The sequence below is a fragment of the Protopterus annectens genome, chromosome 6.part0, assembly GCF_019279795.1.
Source record: "Protopterus annectens isolate FY-2018-M chromosome 6.part0, PAN1.0, whole genome shotgun sequence".
NCBI lineage: Eukaryota > Metazoa > Chordata > Ceratodontiformes > Protopteridae > Protopterus > Protopterus annectens.
This window is the reverse complement of record NC_056737.1, coordinates 1,203,870,728-1,203,895,722: the sequence shown is the minus strand read 5'-3', so window position 1 is coordinate 1,203,895,722 and position 24,995 is coordinate 1,203,870,728. Positions and strand designations below refer to the sequence as shown.

General features: G+C 39.2%; 1 protein-coding gene across 3 annotated transcripts in view; it reads right to left on the bottom strand.

Moving 5' to 3' along the window:
• Positions 1–24,995, bottom strand: part of SLC38A11 (solute carrier family 38 member 11) — a 564,244-nt gene that overhangs the window by 191,727 nt on the left and 347,522 nt on the right. For all 3 annotated transcript variants that reach the window (XM_044074824.1, XM_044074825.1, XM_044074826.1), the window contains one exon: positions 10,323–10,402. In XM_044074824.1, the coding sequence (XP_043930759.1) occupies positions 10,323–10,402 (80 nt within the window). The remainder of the gene's footprint in view (positions 1–10,322; positions 10,403–24,995) is intronic.

Sequence of the window (24,995 nt, the reverse complement as noted above, 5' to 3'; positions counted from 1 at the left end):
CAACTATATAGCCAAACTGGAGGCTGAGCTCTCTCAACTCAGGACTGGCAAGACCAGACAGGAGGAGAAGGAAACCATGCACACCACAAACCCAGTTTCACATAGAACTATCACAACTGCAAAACAAACACATAAACACACAAAGACATACTCGGAGGCACTGATCAAAAATCTACCAAAACTACAGAGGCCTACAAAGCAGACACCCAAGCAACTGCCACCTCAAGACATAAGATATGCAACACATAATTCTCAAAGTCAGTGTGCTAAACAGTCACAGCCCTTAAGGCCAAACACAATGCCAGACACACTTGTTATAGATGACTCCATAGTCAGACACACTGACGTCCCACTCACCAGACTGAACAAGGAAAAGATCACAGTAAGCTGCCTGTCAGGCACTAGAATCCGCCACATAGCACAAGCACTCAGGTCACTCCACAGCAAGTACAAGTATGACTCAGTCATTGTCCATGCCGGTGTGAACGACCAGAGACATACCTCCCTGGACTACATGAAAAGAGACATAGAGGAGCTCTCAGATTATGTAGCCCAGGCCGGTATGACCCTGACCTTGAGCAGTATCCTACCCTCACCAAGAATGATGCCACAATACAGAGACAAAATGATCAGCTTTAATAATTGGCTTAATTACTGGTGTCATTCTAAGGGGATCCAATGTCTGTCTGCCTGGGATGACATGCTTGACAAGCCACGCTGCTTCGCAAGGGACAGCTTGCACCTGTCACCCTGGGCTTCCGGATATTGGCAAAGGCTCTTGCCACCCCATAGTGCCTTTTTAGGCAAGGCTCAAATGATAAACCTACCGCCCTAGAAAACAAAAATGGAGAAAAACTAAGGGTAATACTGCTCAGTGCCAGAAGTCTAAACCTCAAGATGCACGCCCTCAAAGCCCTCCTCAGTATGGAGAACATCGATGTCTGTGCTGTGACTGAAACCTGGTTCAAGGCTCCTGAGAGCACCCCAGCACTATCAGGTTATACCTCATATCATGCGTTCCGGCCCCAAAATCCGGACCGAACCACAAAAGGAGGGGGAGTATCCATATTCATAAAGGATACCCACACCTCCAGGTTAGTGGCAATGCACGAAGCATCGGAGACCATCCAGGTGCAATTAACCATAGGTAAACTGCCCTACAGTTTGTAGCATGCTACAGACCACCCTCTCAAACTCAGGAAACCCACACAGCCTTCCTGAAGACAATGGAGAGTATGAATGTCTCTCCAAACACCATCATATTGGGTGACTTCAACTACCCAAACATAGACTGGGAACATTACTCAAGCCCCAACACCCTAGCCCAAAGGTTCCTGGAGTTCATAAACTCAAATGCTATGGAACAACTAGTCACCATTCCCACAAGAGGAGAAAATATACTAGACCTGATCATCACAAACATGGGGACAAAATGCTCCACACTGGAAGTATATCCCTCATTGGTGAGATCAGACCATAAATTAATCTCACTGGAGATCCACATCCCGCCCCCAACCCCAGCAAAAAAGACCACAGTGAAGAACTTCTCAAAAGCAAACTTCAAACTTCTTAAGACTGGAGTGGTATCCTTCAAGGCCCCTGAGCCAGTGGAAACCACAACCCACGCTACTGAAACCCTTACAAATGCCTTCTACGAGCACCTCCAGGAATGTATGGATCAAGCAATCCCTAATAAAATCAAGACCCTTACCACCAAAGGCAGGTGCCCAGTCTGGTGGACCCCAGCCATAAACAAACTCTACAACAAGAGGAGAAAGCTACTACATGACAGAGCAAAATCCCTAAAAGGGAAGGCATCTCTGATCACTACTAGCAAAAAACTACGATCACTCATAAAATCATCCAAGGCCAACTTTGAGAGAAAAATCGCTAATGACACAAAAGACAATCATAAGGCCTTCTTTAGCTATGTTAGAAACCTGGGTGGAAACTCCCAGATATGCTCAGAATTAGTCCAAAATGATACAAAAATCACTGAACCCACAGACATTGCCAATATATACTGGCAGACAGGTTCAGTGCAAATTTCTCCCCTCCCTCCCCCCCAAAAGGAGAAATGTCTATCCCACCAGAGTCTAGCCTCCCAAACATCTCAGATGCCCAGGTGAGAGCTGCTCTCTGTAAAGCAAAAAACACAGCATCAATGGGACCTGACGGTGTCCCCGGCTGTGTGCTACACGAACTCAATGAGGAACTAAACCCACACATAAGGCTGCTGTTTAATCTTAGCCTTACTACAGGATACGTACCCAAAGAATGGCATACGGCAACTGTGGTCCCACTCCACAAAGGCGGTGCTTCTATGGACCCTGGAAATTACCGCCCCATAAGCTTGATGAGCCTTGTCTGCAAAGCTATGGAGAGTATCATAATGGAACTCATAAATAAAGACATTGGGGACCTACAGACACTGGATCCTCCCCAATTTGGCTTTGTCAAGGGCAGATCCTGCCTCTTGAACTTGGTCGACTTTTTCAAAACAGTCACTAAGGCCATTGATGAGGGTAAGGCAGTTCACACAGCCTACCTTGACCTAGCAAAAGCGTTGGACACAATACCCCACTCGGGCATCATAGAAAAGCTCACCAGCTTAGATGTTAACCCATATGTCACAAGATGGGTTGCAAACTGGCTCAAGGACAGAACCCACAGGGTTAGAGTTGCTGGTGCCATGTCAGACTCTAAGCCGGTCACGAGCGGTGTCCCACAGGGCTCAGTCCTGGGCCCCCTCTTGTTCGGCATTTATTTTTCTGAAGTGCAGGCAAACACAGGGAGATTGTGGCTGACAAAATTTGCAGATGACTGCAAACTGGGCACCATAATTGACACTCCATCAGACACAGACATCCTCCAGAGAGGTCTCATAGAAATGGATAACTGGTGCCAGAGCCATGGCCTTAAGCTAAATGCCAAAAAATGTATAGTCATACCCTTTGGGAAAAACAAGGTAACCCCTAATTACCACATAGGTGGTAATCTATTAAACACGGAAGAAGTTATCAGGGACCTGGGGACCCAAGTTGACAGTAACCTCTCTTTTGACACTCACATTGCCAAAGTGGTTAGGAAGACCTTCTACATTTCCCACTTGATCATGTAGGGATTCACATCCAGATCAGGAGAGGTCATTGTACCCCTGTACTCATCACTTATCAGACCAATGATTGAGTACAATGCCCCATTCGGAATGTACCTTACCCGACACCTGCAGCAGTTGGAAAGACCCCAAAAGTTCCTCACCAAAAGGATAAAGGGGCTCAAACATACGTCGTACTCTGCCCGACTGAAGAAATTCCAGCTCTATTCAGTCGCAGACTGTCTGCTCAGAGGTGATCTGTGCCTGACATACAAGGCCATGTCCAACCCGGAATTAATGGACATGCTCCACCTCAAAAAATCCAAATCCACCAGAGCCATTAGAGCAAGAGACTTAAACCTCAACACGGATATAAATAGGACGTGCTGGAGGGACAGATTCATCACCCAGAGACTCCCTACACTATGGAACAGAATCCCAGTCCATGTGAGGCAGAGCCCCTCATTGACTCTGTTCAAGAGAAATCTTGACGAGTGGATGGGAGATCGTAGGTTTACCCCGGGAATCATCTCTGTGTCACTGCTGGACAGAGGCACAGCAAACTAATGGGTATAGTATTCTCATCCTAAGGGGTGGTGAAAGCCACACACACTCTGGCTAGGCTTATAAATGCCCTAGGGCAGATAGCCTAGTATGAACCTATGAACCTATGAACCTATGACTGAATTGCTCTTGGCATAGTAACATTTGCCCCTGAGTTCTTCCACCACAGGAGTTAATTTTTCAGGCATAGAATGACGTGCAGTAAAGTTTCTAGATACTGGGATTGCTGTACCAAACAATTTTCAGGAAAAAATTGGAGTTTTGTCTTGGTTATTTAGGTGCACCTTTTGTGGATACAGTAGACACAGCAGAAGGATCAGTCTTTAGATTTTTTGTAGAGGTGCTTGTGAGATTCAAGTACTTTGTAAAACTTGTCTGGTTTCCTAGGAGCAGGGGGTAGAGAGTCAGAATGTAGACCTATGTCTTCAAAGACAATATCCAGTACAACATATACTGGAAAAATAGAGAGTGGTCTAGGTAAAGGCAAGCTTAGCTGTTTCCTGTAGTGAACTTGTGAGAACCATTTTCTTTCCCAAGTGAAGGCCTCCTTCATTCTATGTAGGGGATCTCCAAATGAAAGGTCCTCATAGGGAAGCAGAAGAAAGTCTGAGTCTGGGTACAATTGAGATGGTAAGTGTCCAGAGTAAGACAATTCCTTATCATCCTCAGAGATAGTGGAACCTTCCTCTTCCTGAAAAGCTACTTACCCACTCCTTTTAGATGGGGAAGCCTTGGAGGTGAAAGAGTGAGATGGCTCTCTATATTTCATGAAGGCCATAAACTCCTGTGCTATTTTAAACTCATTACATCCAAGTGATGCCTCCAGGTGATCTGCAGTTAACTCCCACTGATGCTGCTAGGTGTCAAATATTCCTTGTTCATATTTGCATCAATAATTGCAAAACCATGTTATGCACAAGGTTTTAAAAGATTTCATAGGTTCATAGGTTGGTACTAGGCTATCGGCCCTAGGGCCTATACAAGCCTAGCCATAACAATTCCCTGGCTATTTCTTCCCACACTATTTACTTCCCTGGACCCCTGTCTAGCAGGGTGACTGACGTGATCCCTGGGGTGAATTTCCTTTCTTCCATCCAATCATCAAGGTTCCTTTTGAAGAGGGCCAAAGAGGTGCTCTGCTTGACATGTATGGGCAGTCTATTCCAGAGTCTGGGGAGTCTCTGGGTCGGGAACCTATCCCTCCAGCATGTTTTGTTTATTGTGATGACAAGGTTTAGATCCCTGGAGTGTGTAGCTCTGAGGGATTGGAATTTCTTTAAGTGTAGCATGTCCAAAAGCTCTGGATTTGACATGGCCTTGTATGTTAAGCAGAGATTGCCTCAGAGTAGATAATATGCGACAGAGTATAGCTGGAGTTTTTTAAGGCAGTCAGCATAGGGGCATCTGCTTTAGACCTGTGATTCTTTTAGTGAGGTATTTCTGTGGCTTTTCCAGTTGTTGCAGATGTCTTGAGAGGTACATACAAAATGGGGCGTTGTATTCTATAATGGGTCTAATGAGGGATGTGTACAGTGGGACAATGACTTCCTTTTTTCTGGATGAAAAGCCCTTAGTGATGAGGCATGCCACATAGGATTTCCTGACTGTTGTGGTGATGTGGTTATTGAAGGTGAGACCACTGTCTACCTGTGTCCCTAAGTCTCTTATCACACTTTCGGTGTTTAGTGTACTGCCGCCTATGTGGTAATTCATGGGTACATGTTTTTTCCCAAAGGGGATAACTATACATTTCTTGGCATTGAGCTTGAGCCCATGGCTCTGGCACCAAGCATCTGTTTCTGTAAGGCCCTTTTGTAGGGTATCCACATCATTTCGGGATTCAATAATGTCTCCTAGTTTGCAGTCATCTGTGAACTTTGTTAGCCAGAGTCCCTTAGTGTTGGCCTGTACTTCAGAGAAGTAGATGCCAAACAAGAGAGGCCCCAGGACTGAACTGTGAGGTACTCCACATGTCACTTGTCTGGAGCTGGATTTGGAGTCAGCTACTTTTACAGCGTGGGTTCTGTCAGTAAGCCAGTTGGCAACTCATCGAGTGACGTAGGGATTAATGCCCAGCTTAGTAAGTTTATGATTCCAGAGTGGGGGATGGTGTCAAAGACCTTGGCGAGGTCCAGATAGACTGTGTGGACTGCCTTACCCACGTCCACGGCTCTGGAGACTGATTCAAAGAAGTCAATCAGGTTCAGGAGACAAGATCGGCCCTTCACGAACACAAACTGGGTGGGGTCCAGTGTTTTAAGGTTGCCAATGTCTTTGTTTATAAGTTCTATGATAATACGTTCCATGGCCTTGCAGATCAGGCTCATCAGACTGATGGGGAGGTAGCTCCTGGGATCCAAGGTGGATCCCCCCTTGTGGAGTGGGATAACTGTAGCTGTGCGCCACTCAGTGGGCACAAAGCCTGAGGTGAGGGTATGATTAAACATGACACTTAGGTGAGGTGCCAGTTCATTTTGTAGTTCATGTAGTACACAGCCCGGATGTCATCTGGTCCCATTGATGCTGTATTCTTAGCTTTGGAGAGTGCATTTTTTACCTGTAAGGCTGTTATTACTGGAATTTGGCAATCTTCCGGTATTGTGATGGGCCATTTAGCGGGTGAGAGGGGGGTGAAGTTGGCACTGAATCAATCTGCCAGGATATTGGCAATATCCTTGGAATTAGTATATTTAATGCCATTCTGTTGTAACTCAGTGCATTAATAGTTAACCACTGTCTAGTCCAGGTAAACAGATATTAACTGTTGTTTTTATGATATTAATTTATATAGATATAATTTTTCACATTTTTCTAAATATCTCAACAACCAAGTAACACAGACAGAGCTCCTTAGCCTCATACGAAAGCTCTCGGGTAGATAAATAAAATGCTGCTAATAGTATGTGTGTAACTTGAGTAGTTGCTGAGATATTTTAAGTTGTTTACAAAATATTACAAATGTAATTTATACTGTGTTTACTGTGACTTATAAAATTCAGTTTAAGACCTAGAATTTAAATAATATTACCACTATAAAATAGTTTGTGCTGAAGGGTTTGCCATTTATACTTCTTTAATAACCCCTATGGTCCCACAAATATGAACATTTGTTTGAAATGTGAGGACATAATTTGATTCTGTCAAAAAGTCATAGGCTGTGCCCATTGGAAGTTTGATTAAGCTAAGGAGATCTTGGGCTTCGGTCTGAGGAGCAGTGGTCAGAGGCAGTGGTAAAGCAAAATAAGTTATCCCCTTCTGTTTTGTAGCCCATTTTAAAGGGGTGACTGGAGGATGCAATCATCTGACTGCAACTTTGGTTGTAGCTTCAGTAGTCAGAGAAGACAGGGAGTCTCTCCAGAGAGCCACAGTGCAGACATCAGAAACTGAGGCCTGCAGAGCCACCTCAGACCCAACCAATATGTGAGCAGTGGTGGCATTCATAGGTAGGCCAGAAGCTATGGTTACCTCCCACTGGGATATGCCAGAGGGTTTGAGCCTAGGAGCTGGTGGACTAGGGTGCTGCAAGGGCACCTCACTAAGGTTGTCAGTTGACTTCAGACCTATAGTTACAGCTTTTTCATTGGCATCAGGATCCTTTGACTTTTTGTTTTTCTGTTTTTTTGGAATGACGCTAATGGACGCTGGAGCCTACAGAGGCCTCACATTAACAGGGTATTGTGGCACCACCAAGGAAGCTGAAGAAAGGGACTCTATGTGTGGAGCAGTATGTTTCTATGTTTGAGAGTTTTCACATGGACTTTTGCACAATCAGGACAGTTAGAGACATTGTGCTGAGGATCCAAGCAGAACAGACAAAACGAGTCAAAATCTTTATGTGGGATTTGCTTCCAACATTTCAAATAATTGCTGGCTTTTCTGAACATTGAATTAGTGGAGAAAGTTCCCCATTGGGGTACTTATCTGGATGAAGAAAAGGTTCTCTGGAAACATGAGTCGACCAATGGACTGCAAGCATACTGAACACACGTTAAGATCATCAAGCTGCACTGCTAGAAGGAACTGAAGATAGTGCGGCGGATGTCCTTCTTATACCTTGACTTGCAGATGTAGATCTTTAAATGTCTGTCAGCTGGGGATGATGTAAACACTCTGCAACTTGGGCAGGTTGCTGTCCTCTGCATGGCAGGAAGAACCAAGAATAAGTGCTGCAACATTGACTACAAAGAACATCCCGCTTCCTGACCACTTACATACAATCACTTTTCTGCTCCTACTAACTCTCTGGTACCATCTCCAGTGTAGTCCAGTGCAGTGTTTATCTGATGCAATTAAACCCAGCAGAGATCACTAACAATCTGCAGGTCCAGTCTGAATCAGACACTTAAAAAAAAGAAAGAAAATGAACTCTGATTCAACTTTTCAGTCCCTGCTTTTTAACCACAAAAATTCAAGCTGAGTTTTGCTTGAGCCATCTTTGTCTTATCCGCCCTGACACATAAGTACCTCACTGTAGCATGCTTATCATAGTGATGTGGTTACATATGAACAGCACTATAACAAGGGCATTTGTAGCTTTATAGTCCACAACTGGGTGTGGATAATGCACAGTTTACCCATGGCTGGTGTGGTTTGTCCATGAAGGTAAAGGACATGTGATCAAACAAAGCCAACCATAGGTAAATCCTGCATTACCCATACACAGGGTGGACTATTGCCGCTACACAGAAATGTTATGTAAGAAAAACATGCTTACCTTCAGTGGTGTTCTGGGGGGGTTGGAATGACACACTGCACATGCTTTCACAGTATCTATCCTTTTTATGGGTGAGCTCCTGGTAGTCTGACCAAAGATTTTTTTTTTTATGTATGAACATAACTTTTTAGCACAGCTGCCAGCTACCAAACATTACAGCTGCAATCTTTCTTTGTTAAAAAATCTCCTATTTAAGATTTTTTGCTGTTTGCAATTATTATAAAATTAAAGAAAACTTTCATTTGGGCAGAAACAAGTCTTGAGTTGAAGACTTTATAACATGAAAAGTTAGGATCTGTAATGTAGGGTAGCCAATAGCTGTGCGGACAAAAATAAATATCCCAGCTACCTGCTATACAGAACTTGTTCCATTTAGTAATGCTGGATTTACAGTGGGCATACTGATTGGTCCAACCAATCATTGTGTATGTTATTGAATAATAATTAGGATTTGTTGTTTTATTTTTCTCAGTTTTCAGAACATAATCTACATGCTCCTTATTTACGTAATGATACGTGTGCCATTGTAACTCGATTAAATTCACGATAATAGCAGGAAATGGTCAGATGCAAGACTTAGATGAGCATGGTCAGTGTAATTCTAGAACTAGGCATGAATAGAACATTGGAGAAAATGTATACGACAAGAAATAGATATGGCATAATGCAGTTGGGGTCAAAGACAGAATTCAACACGATTCATCTCATATTCACGGAACATTCGACATCTCATCTTAGAAAAACATGCTACAAGTTACCCGCTCCCACAACCTTCATAGGGACTCCCTATACTCACACAAGATAGCCAAACTGTGGAACACACTTCCTCAGCCCATCTCAAAAAACCTAAACTGCCAGGAATTCCAAAAACTAGTAAAAGACTACTTAGGAAATCATTGGGTCTGCTCCTGCCACAATCCAGTCTAATTATTCACCACTTACCCTTCCTCCCTCCCACAATATTACTCACTCTTAAATCCTCCTAAATCTACTATTTCTCACCTACTCAGCTAACTGCAAGCTCCTTTCACACCTTGCCTCTCAACTGGACAACCAATAATAATGATAATAATATAGAAGAACTATCTGTTTACTAATATGTCTTGTCTCTTGTAAACACTGTATTCTCAAACAGCACTAACTGTTTGTTGTTACTTCTATTACTTCTCCAATAATATAGAAGAACTATCTGTTTACTAATATGTCTTGTCTCTTGTAAACACTGTATTCTCAAATAGCACTAACTGTTTGTTGTTACTTCTATTACTTCTCCAATAATATAGAAGAACTATCTGTTTACTAATATGTCTTGTCTCTTGTAAACTCTGTATTCTCAAATAGCACTAACTGTTTGTTGTTACTTCTATTACTTCTCCAATAATATAGAAGAACTATCTGTTTACTAATATGTCTTGTCTCTTGAAAACACTGTATTCTCAAATAGCACTAACTGTTTGTTGTTACTTCTATTACTTCTCCCAAGCCAGTAGCTGTCATTCTCTCAACTAAATTCATGTACTTTAAATGTATAAATCCAAACTCAAACCATACTGTAATTTAGTTGTATGCTAACTTCTTATCTATGCCTGTATCACCTGTAATAATATGCATTGTACATAACTTCTTAATTGTTTTATTGTTCTATATGTTGGAGTTTTTCTCCCCGGGTCTCCACTGAAAACAGGCTCCTGGCCCAGTCGGACACTACCCAGTTAAGAAATGAAATGAAATAAATAAATAAATAACTATTACAGTACTCTATCACAAAGCTCTTCACAATAAATGAACTGCTGGGTTCTGATTGCGACTGCAAAATGCTCACTGAATCTTGAAGTATTTGTATCAAATGCACGCAATGCTTACAACTGTGGCTTTTTTGTATTAAATTTCATGAGTTAAACTATCCCTCAGTCAGTAGAAAATGTAAAAAAATATGAGCATACTTACACACTTGGGCCAAAGGTTACAAGTCTCACGATAACTATAGTCAGGATGAGGACGGCAAAAACAACTGAGAGCAGGGATACCTACAAAAAATAGAGACCCGTTAAAGTCTTCAGAAATGTAAATGAAAATGTCTTACTATCTTCCTTCAAGAATAATTTTATTTAGCAATCAGACTTGCTTTTTCATAAATATGGATCAACAATGATTCATTGCTTAATTACCGGGCCTTAAAGAAATGAAAGTCCTAAATTTTCCTAGTTCCGTTGAAGATTCTAAGTTAAACATTAATATTAACAATCGGTTTTGAAGTACGACCAATTTTTTTCAACAGCTTTGCCAGTTTCCAACTACCTCAGCAATTTTATTATGTAGAACTCTGCAGATGAAAGAAAGCTAAACTTTATAATATATGTATGGGAATATTTACTTACACTGAGAGACCCAAATTTCGAAAGTTAACACATTGACAACAAAAAGTCTGAAAACTGAATGTCAACATGCTACCATGCATGCAGTGAGAAAGAACATGCACTCCCCGCACCCCCTGCTAATTATAAATACTAACTCTGAGATTGCACATTCCCTGCAGAAAGAGAATATTCCCCTACCTGGGGATTATCGATCTCGCACACCCATCAACCATCTGTGTATGTCGACCAAATGTGGTTGGTTAAACAGCTGTAGACCAACAAATGTAGCGATTAAATGCCTGAGTCACATATTTATCTATATCTATATATGTGTATATATATACATATATATACACGATCTCTCTGTTTCTCTCTCTCTCTCTCTCTCTATATATATATATATATATATATATATATTTACTGCATGCGACATAGAATCTCTGGAAACACACACTGAACATTAGCAGAATCATGTCCAGTCTATAGCTTTACAACTCGCTCCCTTATGAATCACATCCATCTCCTACAGTAACCCTGTGGGCAGCTACTACTACCTGTAGAGTTTTGAAGGCAAAAAGAGAATTGTAAATAGGCTGCTAGATCTTTCTTCTGCATCATTCACACGTACTCAGACCTACGGGCAGTTTAGAGTCCACCATTCACCTTGCTGCAAGTCTTTAGAATGTGAGAGGAAACTGGGAGTGGCCTGAGGAAACCCAGGCAAAAACAGGAAGGGCATGCAGGGTGTGTACAGAAGGCACTCCATCTGAGAAATGAACCAGTGAACATTGTGCTGTAAGCAGGTAATGCTACCTGTTACACCACTGTGCCACCACAGATATGCTTTAATTGCAAAAGAGGTTTGGTATTGTTCTAAATTTCAGGAACCTGTTGGATTTATTCAGGCAGGTTTAAAGTATGGTAGTTATCAGATTTGATGCGAGGGGCTACATGGCCACTAGAAACATTACCAGCATGAAATTATCTTAAAACAAAAGTGAACTCATTCTGTAGTGCTAAATTAATCAAACTTGGAGAACTACAGAATGTACAGATTCCAAAATTATCAAAAATTATATTTAAAGAGTCCATCCAGAAAGTACAGCTACAAATGGATACTCTTGGTAATATTACCAATGGGGGTGGGGAAGGCTCACAAGAGTAGTGAAATTATTAGAACATATACTGCTAAAACCTCCCCAGATATCAGGCTTAATATTAGCTTCCATGTTTATTTATTTTTCTGAGGCCAAATTTTGTACTGTTTTGTAACTTACTGAAAGAATTTTATCAGATAACTCAAAGTCATTGCCCATTAGGCCTTATAGCCTTCTTTTCATCTGATACAAAATAAACAAAACACCTAATATTTTCCCCATATTTGCTGCAACTTTTGACATATGTAATTGATCTGCCTCAAATTCTGTGTATCTCCATTAATTTTTCTAATACCAGACATGGTCTACTGTCTCCTATTACTTTTTTGTCTATCCTCCTCTTCCTCTAGAGATTCTACCACCATTCCCAAATCACCCCAAGTAAGAGTGATTTGACTCTGACTGCTGTCTGCAGGCTGATCTCCTCTCTCACTAGGGCCTCCTCTGAGATCATCCACATTGAGTGAATTAAGAAACTCTGTACGGCCTGTGAGTGTTGTGGTTGGTGGGGTCTATATTAGATCTGCAAAAACCCTTTTCAGTGAACGGCTGTTTGCCGAATGCTAACTGTCAAAATCTGACTATGTCAAATGGCTGTTTCAGCAAATTTTTCCCAGGGGGAAAAAATTGCTTGGTCATCATCAAGAATTTGCCCTTTTCCCCAGTGTATCACGATCTTGGAGTTGGTATATTTAATTAGGGGGGTGTGAGGAGCACAGCTCCCCACATTGGGGGGTGCGGGGGAGATGAAGCCCCCCCACTTTAGAAGGTTTTAAATTTTGTCAAGTTTTACGCTGGCCAAGCATTTTTCCCATAGGAAAAAATTTGCTGAAATGAACGTTCGACAGAGTCAGATTTCGACAGTAAGCATTCGGCAAAGAGCCATTCACTGAAAGGGTTTTTACATATCTAATATAGACCTAGTTGGTGGGCTATCCCCACCTATTTTGTCAACAGGCATTTACCTACTTCTGTTCATACCCCCATTCCTTATTTGCACTATAGCTTGTCCCATGTCCATTAACTGCTCCACTTCTGCATCTCTTCCACTCAACCATTCTTTTTCTCTCACTGGATTGTCCAGTCACCAAACCTCTTACTGGGTCAGCATTACATTTACTATGTACACTATCCAAGGGAAAAGCTACCACTTTGTACTTCCCTTCTATTATTTGTTTATCTAACTATATTATGTGTATGACAGTGTACATGTGTATATGTATGTGGGCCCCCACACCTCTGTATCTACACACACACACACACACACACACACACACACACACACACACACACACACACACGCACACACACACATATAGATATACTATTTCTGAGATCCTAGAATACTATAGGCAAAGAAACATCCATACCTGCAAAGTTAAATGATCTTGCTGTAACATACATCATGCAAAACTCTATAACTTAACCTCCCTATATGTACCTCTAAAAAACCTAGACAAAGTATGTTTAGGATGACACAACAGTGTAGGTGAATCACATACCTCCTTACTTGCACCATCATGTGATCTGCACCTGTACCATTTCTTATATAAGAAATTCAGTATAATAGAGATGAAAAAATGGCAATCGGCATCCCAGGATCAATTAGTACACACATATTGAAAATATGCATGTAGTTCATGGAGCGCAGCAATTATGGTCCAAACTCAGGAAAAATACAAACTTGTTAAGTGCTTCTGTAGTGTGATACTCAATCTTAACTGCACTTAGGTGTGCTTAACGAAAGCTTGTTAAGCACACTTAAGCACAACTAAGATTGAAGCTCAAACTCGGAATTAACAGGAGACAGTATTGGCCAGCAAAGAACAGTAGTAAAAGGTAAAACAACTTTTAAAAGCTGTAACAGTTTTCACTCTGTCACATTTATAAACAGAAAATATTTCATAACATCTAAGAGCTTTTAAACCTATTAGTTGTACAGAGGGGCACTTCAGTTCTGCCTGCTGCCCATTTTTCTCAACTGTTCCTGAGTTTGCAAAATATCCTTGATTTTGCCTTGTATTTTTGCCCTGTGCCTCATAATTTTTTTTTTATTTTGTTACATCACTTAGAATTACAGTTAGTCAATAACATCAGCCATTAGGGTTTTATAAGCATTGTTGAGAAAATACATCTTGATGCAAAATCTATTATTCTATTAACTTTAAAATTAGAACTATATTTTAAAAATGCCCCGATTCCCCTATTAATTGTGTATTCACCCAAAATTCTTAAACAAAGAAATAGACAGGCGGAGCACTTTGTGCTCCTGCACTTTTTACTTTTTTTCCTTTCTATAAGTGGTAGTACATGGAGCAGACAAAGCTCCTTTCACTACAAAGAATTATGGTCAGGTCTCTGATCGTAGCCCTTTATTATGTGTTTGCTCACAAGGTGGCTTTTTTGCATCCATGTTTCAAACACATAATAAGCCAGCTATGAGTAAAGACCCATCCATAATCATCTTTGTGAATTATGAGGTGTACTGATTATGCTGTGAAATATAAACTAAATGAATAGTCTTGTTATAGAAAAGTTCGTAAGTATGAACGTGTTATTAGTGAGGCTCATGCTGTTACACAGTAGCATCACAGAACTGCACTTGAAGAACGGAGGTCGATCTGACAGCTGTAAAGCCATGCAACCAAGGAAATGAAGTAAAACATCAGCCTTTAAAGGTTTTGGTTGATAAGAGCTGCATTTGGTTTCTGGTCATAGTTTATGTAGCAGGGTGAACTGTGTGACAGCTTTTAAAGCTGATAGATAATTTGTTTTCCTTTGCTTTTTTCTTTAACTTTGCAGTACATCTTTTAGATCCCCTGATTCCACTGGTGCCAGTCTTCTCAATCTTATGAACTCGTTGCTCTCTCCGGATGGTGTCTTTCTCCACCTTGTCCTTTCAAATAGAACTCATATCCAAGTACACAATGTCAACTCCCTACTCTTGCACCATTTTCCAACCTGTTTAAATCTAACTTGGAACATCAGTCAGTTTCCAAGTGCATTAGAACTTTAACTAATGTCATCTTCCTTTTCTGCACCCCATGGCTACACTATTGGGATTTAGAAAGGGTTGCAGCCACTGGCAAACCCTACTAGCAGTGTCCATTCCCTCACAGTAACTCCTTCAAATTCAGAAACTGGCCCACTGCAGTGATTTTCTACTATTGGAAGAATGATCATGGTGGACAACCCCACTGGCATTGCTACAAGATTAGGATGCATTCCAGTAAAGAAGCCAGTGGTAATTATCCATGTGCTGCCTTGCATAAGTGCCTGCAATAATGGATTTACTCTGCCCACTGATTCAGAAACGTACTTGGCTGCTTAAACTAGCAAAGCCAGCAGTGAAAATTAATTCAGCCAAAATGCTGCAGTCGCCTGTTGTAATCAAAAAGAGATGTGATGCTGCAGACATGTTTAGTAAAGTTAAGTAGAGAGAAAGTGGTGGGAAAAGTGTGTGTGGCAGAGTATCTGTATATCTGCAGGGGCATAAATAACCTATGATGACTGTGTGTGTGTGTGTGTGTGTGTGTGTGTGTGTGTGTGTGTGTGTGTGTGTGTGTGTGTGTGAATGTGGTAAATGGGTGAGTGTGTCTATGTGTTTGATCATGAGTGGGGAGTTGATGCTGAGTGGATGTCTATGTGTGTGTGTGTGTGTGTGTGTGTGTGTGTGTGTGTGTGTGTGTGTGAATGTGGCAAATTAGTGCGTGTGTCTATGTGTCTGATCATGAGTGGGGAGGTGACACTGAGTGGATGTGTGTGTGTGTGTGTGTGTGTGTGTGTGTGTGTGTGTGTGTGTGTGTGTGTGTGTGTGTGATTGTGTGATTGTGTGTGTGTGTGTGTGTGTGTGTGGGGGGGGGTTGTGAGTATGTGCATGTGAGTGTGTGCATGTGTGTGTTTTATTGTAGAATGCCTATAGATCATACATAGATCTTTAAGAAAGAAACTGATGATTTTTTTACAGTATAGAGAGGACTCACAAATTATTTCTGCTAAACGGAAGCATCCACTTCCACAGTATGATCTTTTACATCCTCCATAAGGTGGATACAAATAGGACAAATCTAACAGGAATTCAGAGAGTATTGAGCAAATGTTCCCTTATGGAACCCATTTCTGAATTGTTTTAATTTTTGGAGGAGTGTTTTAAAAGTTTACTAGATTTATTAAGAGAAAGAATCAAAGATAATACTCAATTTCTAAATATAATATCTGACATGACGGTTTAGAACCATTGGTTTATGTGTACCTTTGATGTTTGTTCTCCTTATACTTGAATACCACATGAATCTGGTCTTGAGGCCATTAAGTACTTGTTGGAAATGGCTGATTTATATACATTTGAATCAGATAATTTTTGTTTTTAGTTTCCTTGACTGAATTCATTCTTAAAAGACATTTTTTACAAGTTTAGAAAATTATGTTCAGATGAGGACAACAGCTATGGTGTTTGCCCACATTTATGCTTATTTATTTATGGATTATTTTGAGAAGCAATAAATTTGTGATGAATACATGAATCCATTTCTGCCTTGTATGAACATTTGGAGAAGATATTTATATGACTGCTGGATGGTTTGGATGTGTGATTACCAGGATCTAAAATATTTCTGAGGTTATTTGAATTGTAATACATTTTGGGTTTCCTTTACTTATCAATCAGAATTATTTAATATTGATTTTTTTAGATTTAAAAATCAATAAGGTGGTACATGGTTTTCTTATAACCTCAGTATATAGGAAACCTTTTTCGAAAAAATATTTGTTACAATTTCGGAGTGGTCATCATTGTCATGGTAGTACAAATATTCTAAGATTATAAATCATGCATTTTGTATCAGGATATGGCCAAAGAGTTAGAATATTGTTTTAGACTCTAAGGTTACCCAAAGGAGGAGTTAACAGAATCTATGGATAAGACTGAACAGATAAACAAAACTAATATCTTGGGATATACTGATCATACAATAAAATCGTGTATGGTACTAATATATCATATTTAACAGGTCCTATTCAAAGATATTGGTCCATTCTAACACAGGATTCCATTCTTCCTCAATATCTAAGTCCTAGATGTTTATATGGGCATAGAAAGAATAAAAAGTTTGGCCAAATTTTTAAATGGTATAAAATGGAGAGCATTTTGGATAAGAAAGAAAACATTATTCAGTCCAAGGAAGGATGAAAGTGTTATGAAAGATGTAGTCTTTGTCTGCTGATATTAAATAATTATCAGTTTATTACTAATAATACTCACAAATATTTTAGGATTAGAACAGCAATAATATACAACACCATAAATGTGATATATTTGGTAGAGTGCCAGTGTGGAGATTTCTATACTGGGCAAACAACACGTGCCCTAAAAAAAGGATATCAATTTATGGTAGTGATGTTACATGGAAAAAAATCTAGAAATTTAGAAGTGCTCTTTATAGACAGCGTAGCACACACTTTAGCTCATTCTACATGTACACAATTCATACCTCTCAACTGTACAGACTTTTGCCTCAAATTTTTGGTCTTTTCCTCTTAAACATTGTATTTTTGAGAAATCCCTGGGGTGATCTAAAGATTAAAGTCACTAAATAACGACATGTATTTGATAAAAAGTATATATATATATATATATATATATATATATATATATATATATATATATATAGTTAGAAAGCTTGTGAGGTAAATATTATTCTGTTATTTTTGTTTTATTTGAATCGCTTGTCTGTGTACTTAATAAAGGATTTTCGACTGGAAACAGACTGTCTACCCTGCTTGGATTACTTATGAATACTTAGTAATACTGTATATATATTTTTTCAAATTATGTATTTTTTATATATTTTTTTACTCTGGACAAGTTTAAGTTTGCCTCTTCTAGTACCATTATCTGATCTGATTAATATATAGTGATTATATATATATATATATATATATATATATATATATATATATATATATATATATATATTGAAAATCTTCCACACTAAGAAGTTTCTTGCACTGTCTTAATTTTCAGATTTAATATCCTTCAGAAAATGCATGTTAACACAAATCCTATTATTCTAACAACTTTCTAAGTTTATAAGACCAATATTTAAAATGTGTCCCTATTTTTAGGCCTTTGTTCCCCCATGTTATTGGGCTTTGTCCAGATTTCTTGAGCTAAGAGGTTGAGAGGTATGGTACAGATATAGACAAGAGTCATACTATTAGATAATATGAGCTCTCTCCACATAAAACCAAAAGAACTCAAAAACTGTAGGCAGTGCAGCAAAAGAATCCAGCCACCAGATTAGCGCTTTCATCCACTTTTAATTCAACTGGACATCATCAGAAACAGAGTCACCCATCACACAAGCCCATGAATACAACATTTCAAAAGTCACATGATAGCAAACCATTCAAAATTTAAAAGCACATTTCAATATAAGCCACATTAATACATAGATGCTAATACTAAAAGAAGTATAACCATACCTTAGTAAACTTTAGTATAAAAAGTACTTTAGTATAAAAAATACATATTTACAAATGTTATAAAAAATAATAATTAAATAATACAAATAAAGTTTCAAGGTCTCTGTGCTTGTAAAAAGTACTTTATATTAACCATTTAGTTGAGACCTGGGGCTGATCAGCCACCAATAAAATTTGCCAAAGACTTTCATGACATTCTAAAGTAATCTTAACATTGCCACTAAACAAACTGGCATCTACTTGTTCCAAAACATAAGAAAATTTCAACAAACCACAGGTGTGGCCATGGGGTCATGAGTAGCCCCTTCATTTGCTAATTTAGTCATGGCCATGTGGAAATTGCAACATCTTACCATGCCGTGACTGACAAGGTAGTCTTTTATAGACATTACATTGATTATTTAATTTTTTTGGGGAGGGGTGATTGTCCTTTTCTACATTTGTTTGTGATTTCAACAATTCAACTTACTTTCTTAAGTTTACCATGGGACATTTTGTTAATGAGATAGAGTTTTTGGATATCCATTTGAAACTAGACTCCCTTAACCGGGATTTTGCTAGTCAGATTTACAGGAAATCTACATTTGCGAATCAGTATTTACACAAAGACAGTTTACATGCTAATCACATGAAGCATGGAGTAGTTAAGGGACAATTTATACGTTTGAGTCATTTAACTAGTGATCATTTGGTTTTTATTAATCAGGTAGGGCATGCAGTTTTTTGTTTAAGCTCCTAGTGTTTAGCAGCATAACCCTTATTTTGTTATGGTTGGAATATTTCACATCGGCAATTTTGTTTTTTTGAGACCTAGCCTAAAAAAGGCATTATGGCTTTTGCCAGCAGCCAAAAGCCTACTGGTGCCAGGTGCAAACAATCTCTGGCAAAGCAGCGAGGTTTGTTGACCAGACTGACAGAAACTAGATCCCCTTTGACTGACACCAAAATCTAAGCCAGTTATTGAAATTAATCATTTTTTTGTTTATACTGTAGCATCATTCTAGGTGCGGGTAATATGCTGCTCAAGGCTAGGGACATACCTACCTGGACACATACACAGACAGCTCAATCATGTCTCTCTTCATATAGTCCAGTGAGGTACATCTCAGGTTGTTCACTCCAACATGAGCTACGACAGAGTCATAATGGTACTTGTTGTCGAGAGACCTGAGTGCATGCGTGATCTGATGAATTTTGGCAATGGACAGGAAGCTGACTGCGACTTTCTCCTTATCTAACCTGATGAGTGGGACATCTGTGTGTCTCACTATAGAGTCTCTCCAATGACAATAAAATTTGTTTTTTGAATGTTAAGCCTTCAGGGTTTAGTAGGTGGGACACTGGTCTTGATGTATGTCTTGGGTGCTGTGGGAAAGTGCTAGTTGTAGTAGTCTTGCATTTTGGAGGTCTCTGGTGTTTCGGTAAGTTTTTTGAGAGAACCTCCATGTATGTTGATTCATGTGTTGGACGCTTACTACATGAGTAGTGGTACTATGTGCATGAGTAGTGGTGGGTGAGTGTCATGTGTTTCCTTGCAGCATGAATTTATTTTGTGCTGCTGATTTTGCTAATTTTCATTGGTGATTACAGTGGTCAAAATTAAACTATGGCCTGGCCATAATATTATTTCTGGAGTTATCCTTCTTTTCCATGATTGTGTGAATCTGAAGATGTGAAGGGGGAGCCCCACATCGGGGGGTATGGATCCCCCCGGTAAAAGCAATGTTTGTGTTTCTTTTAAGTGACCACAAATGCAAAACATTTGTTTACATTTTCAATCACTTTAGTTCAACATTTTTTTTCCTTAGTTGTTATTGCCAATTAACTTGACATATTTGCTGTTGATGAAAGAAGTTCATTGGTGATCTAAAAAATATAGTGTGTGCATGTGTGTGTGTGTGACTGTATGGGTCTACTTCTAGTGATTGACCATCACATAGCTGACTTTAAAATAACTGAGATGAAAAGAATGAAACTGGAGAAACCCAAATGGCTGCTTTTTATGAGGGTTGTGATGCCCTCGTACTGGCCCAGTAATCAAGGAGCCTCAATTCTCACTACTAGCACCAGTGAGGGACATACACCTTGGGAGGATGACAGGTACACGCACAGTAAAGTATAATTTCCCTTAAGAGCACACAGAGACCACAGCCAGTCTGGGGCTGGTTTCTCCCATTTTTCTCCTTCTTTCTCCAGATCCCAGTAAGACTCCCTACTGGCACAGCTATAAGGTTAAGATCTCAGCTCAAGTGGCCAAGATAAGACCTCCAGCACCCTCTCTGTCCAACCAGTGCTTCATGTCCCTGCCCAAGTAGCTGACATACACACACTTTGAGATTTGATTGATATACAAACACACACACACACACACACACACACACACACACACACACACACACACACACACACACACACACCTGGCACAGGATTACTAGCTAGGCCCCCTTCTGCCCAGATTATAAGGTAGTACCAGCTGCCACCAGCTACCCTTACTTATCAGCTACTATAAGGCCCTTACCAAAGGGTGTCCAATCCTACTGTGTAATGTTACTATTATCCAAATATTAAGCATGACCAAGACTTTCAAGGCTATTTAGGAGTGGCCTGTACAGTGTCACCAAATACATATGCAAGTACTCTAAAAGCTTAACTATCTCTAAACAAACCAGCCACAATTAAAAGGTTTAAATATATTTAATAATAAATAATAAAATAACAATACAACACTCAATGCAGTAACTACAGATTTCAGAATCACAGGAAATATTTTAAACAACATTGCAGAACAGTCTCAAATTAATACAGAAAAAATCTAAACTAATCTTTACCATATTCCTGTCTATATCTAAAAGATACTATGCTCTAAATAGCTTACCTACAGAGCAAGGCAAATGTAGTGCTGGTGATGAGTGGATGTTTTTAGATCCAAGACAAGATACAAAATGCACCCACTTTCTCTGAGAGAGTTCTTAAATTAATATTCAACATTACTGCTGGGTTAGCTCAGATTACATCACTCTTTGTCACCTGCCTTCAGTTCCCAGGCTAACCAGATACTAACATCTCTGTGTTAAAAATACTTATCTTTCAGATGGGCAGCTGCTAGAAAGTCACAGGGTCTATATTAGAAGCACGAAAAGACAAAACCGTGAATGCTCACATGAGCGAAAATGCAGGGAATCAAAAGGGTGTTTGGGGGGTCATGGTACAGCGAGGAGTGGGATACTTGCCCTTTCCTCACTGTAGTGTGATCTCAGAGTTGGAATATATAGTTAGCAGGGGTGTGAGGGCACAGCCACCCACAATACCAAGTTCGATTACCAGCATTTTCACTCATGTGAGCGTTTGCTAAAGATAACTTTCGGTTATCTAATATAGACCCAAAGTCACAGAGCAATAAAAACACTTTACATTTTAAATCTAGTAATTATTTCTGTTTCAAGACAATAGTAAGAAACTTCTAGCTGTAGACATCCTGTCTCCTTCAGTGAAACTGAGAGATAAACACAATCGTAAAATATTTTGATTCCAACCTATTTTCTTGAAGCCTTGCAAGTTAACTCTGTATGTCCCAGCTCCTACTATTAACACATACATTTGCACAGGTATAAAATTTGTATACGTTTTGTACTCTTTTCCAGTAGGGCACATTGTGATTACATTCTTGAAGCTCAGTACATAACATACAGTTCTCTTACATTTATAAGACAAGCATATAAATCATATTACTATTCACAAATGACATATGATTATTTACAGAATTCCAGATAACTGGGCTGGCAGTGTCACATTTCTATATAAATCATATTGATATTTTCAAGTGACATATAATTATTTACAAAATTCCAGATAGGTGGACTGGCAGTATTTCCTTGGTGTCAGAAGGGTAAGCAAACACTTGGCCGACTGTTAAGAATTCTAACACCGAGGTAAGTATAACCCACGTTGGTGGGGGGGGGGGTTACACCCTCCACAGCCCCCATAACTAAATATATCAACTCCAGGATTGTACTACATTGGACAACTGGGCATGTTGGCCAAGTCTTTACTTACCTTTGTAAAAATCTGGCATTTGGGATTCTGCAGTTTTGTTCTTTTCGTCTCGGTTATTTGAAAATCAGCTATGTGACAGTTGATCATTAGAAGTAGACACACACACACACACACACACACACACACACACACACATATATATATATATATATATATATATAGAGAGAGAGAGAGATAGAGAGACAGATATGTCTATATACATATATGCATTATGCATTTTCAGTAGTCATACTGGTTATGTCTTTGTGCATTTTGTGCACATCTCGAATCAATAATCATGCATAAAACCTAGAACATGGCAACAATTACGGAATGCTTAGTTTACCTAGTCTGTTCACTTTCATACAGGATGGATAATCTGCAGATTATACTTAACTAAAACATTATTTTTCACATTCCTTGAAAGCATTGTAATATGTCTGTCTCATGCATTTGTGAGTTTCACCTCAGTTTTTAACCCTCTAGCTTCTTCATGAGTACTATCACAGTCATTCCAGACAGTCTTAGTCATCTACCACCCTTTTCCTGAAATAATATGATAAGGCTGCATCCATTCACTGACACAGATCTTTTGTTTAGTAGACTACCCACTTAGACTCCACAGATTCCCTTGAGGCACTTCATTTGTTTGATCATATCTTTCCATTTCCAATTTTCTTCATTTGTTTGATCATATCTTTCCATTTCCCATTTTCTTCATTTGTTTGATCATATCTTTCCATTTCCCATTTTCTTCATTTGTTTGATCATATCTTTCCATTTCCCATTTTCTTCAGCACAGTGTATATTAAGGCTTCAGCTGCCTCTGTGTGGCTCCTGTTGAAGGCAATGCAGCACTTCTGAGGCCATTGTCTGAACTGCCTTTATCACATTTATATTCTGATAATGTAGGTCTCCAAATTTCCCACAATTCTCAAGATATTATCTTACTTTCTCTAAAGAGCAGAACAGCATGATATTCTTTTTTCTACTGGTGATGCCTTTTTATATGCACCCTGATTTTCTTTTTTAAATTAATTGCATATTTTTAAATTCTCTGATGTGACCACTTCCCCAAAGCTTTTCTGTTTTGTCATCATAGCTACTACTTTCCATGAAATGCATATTTCTTTGCAAAGTTATTATTTATCAGGTAGTAATAAATAATGCAGTCCTTTTTCAAGGGTGACCCAGAAACAATGTCTGGTTATATGACTTGTTCAATGTCATACACTAAGCAAATATGGGTTAAGGGAGTCTAACTCTGTCTCACAGGAAGCACAGTTCACAGCCATAACCCACTGCAACAACTACCAGCTGTACTATGCTACATTTTTTGCCAGTGAATTTATTCTGTCAGAGATAAGATCAAGGCTTCTGTCCTGCCAAGCTCATTTTCAATGCCAGCACCTTTTGGAGAATCAGTCTTATTGTCTGCCTTCAAGCCAGTGAGAAAAGGGTACTTTTTCCTTTCTAAACAATGTCAATTTTAGAGACAAGAAAGTATGTCAAACCTTAGTAATGAGCCTTGTGACATTCTACCAGTAGCCATCCTTTACTCTGAGTGCATTTACTCACACTCTCTGTCCCTCACTGTCTAGCCAGTGATTTACCTATTCTGTTAAAATTTTAGCTACTCCAAATTAACTCAATGCCTATGGAAAGTTTGTGTGATAAAATGTTAAATATCTTGTTAGAGCTGAAGAAATGTGCAGCACTGTCTCATTTTCTTATCTTTGACATGGTTGCTTAGGTCAAGAACTGTATTAAGACCTTCTGGCATGACCTTCCCAAGAGTGAATCCATGCTGCCTTAGGTCCAGTGCTTCAGAAGTTTTCATTATTCAAGATTTTTTTTCCTCTCTAGTGATTGTGTAGCTTTCCACTGAGGAAAAAGTTTTGTTAAAGAGAGGGTACTTAAGTCCCCAGTTCTAGCAAATCCTATCACTTTGTCATTCCTTAGTTTTTGGAGTTCTTTGATTACATTTTCTTCTGCAATACCTGGTCGTCCACTTTAATTTGAGCATCTTTACTGTGTGAATATGGTACGCATTCTCCGAAATGACCATGCATTTATTTTCATTATTCTGTTTTTATACATTACTCTAGGTATATAAAACGCAAACTCTTTTGTAATATGCCTTTTCCCTACAGCTCAGCACATTATAAAGTTGTCACAATACAACATGTGTTGTGTGGAACCATAGTTATATCATTTTCAGAAGTCTGTAGAGCAAAAAATGTAATGTAATAAAATAATTTATAGATTGTGCATAACCAAAATTACAGTGATAAATGAGTTGCACAATTGTGAGCTATGCGTTACAAAATGTATATGTCTTTTGTTCATGCCTTAATACCATATCATAATGGCTACAATAAAAATCATATGTATTTGTACAATGGCTGCGTGGGTGCATATTATACAGTGCTAGTGGGATTTGATGTCAATGCACTGAGCACACAAAGATTGTGTTGACTATAATCATGGAAAAACACTGATGTTTTATTAAAATTGATTTTTTATAAAATAAATAATAAAAATAAATGTTTTTAGAAGTAACATCTCCCCCTGTACTTGTACCCACTCTA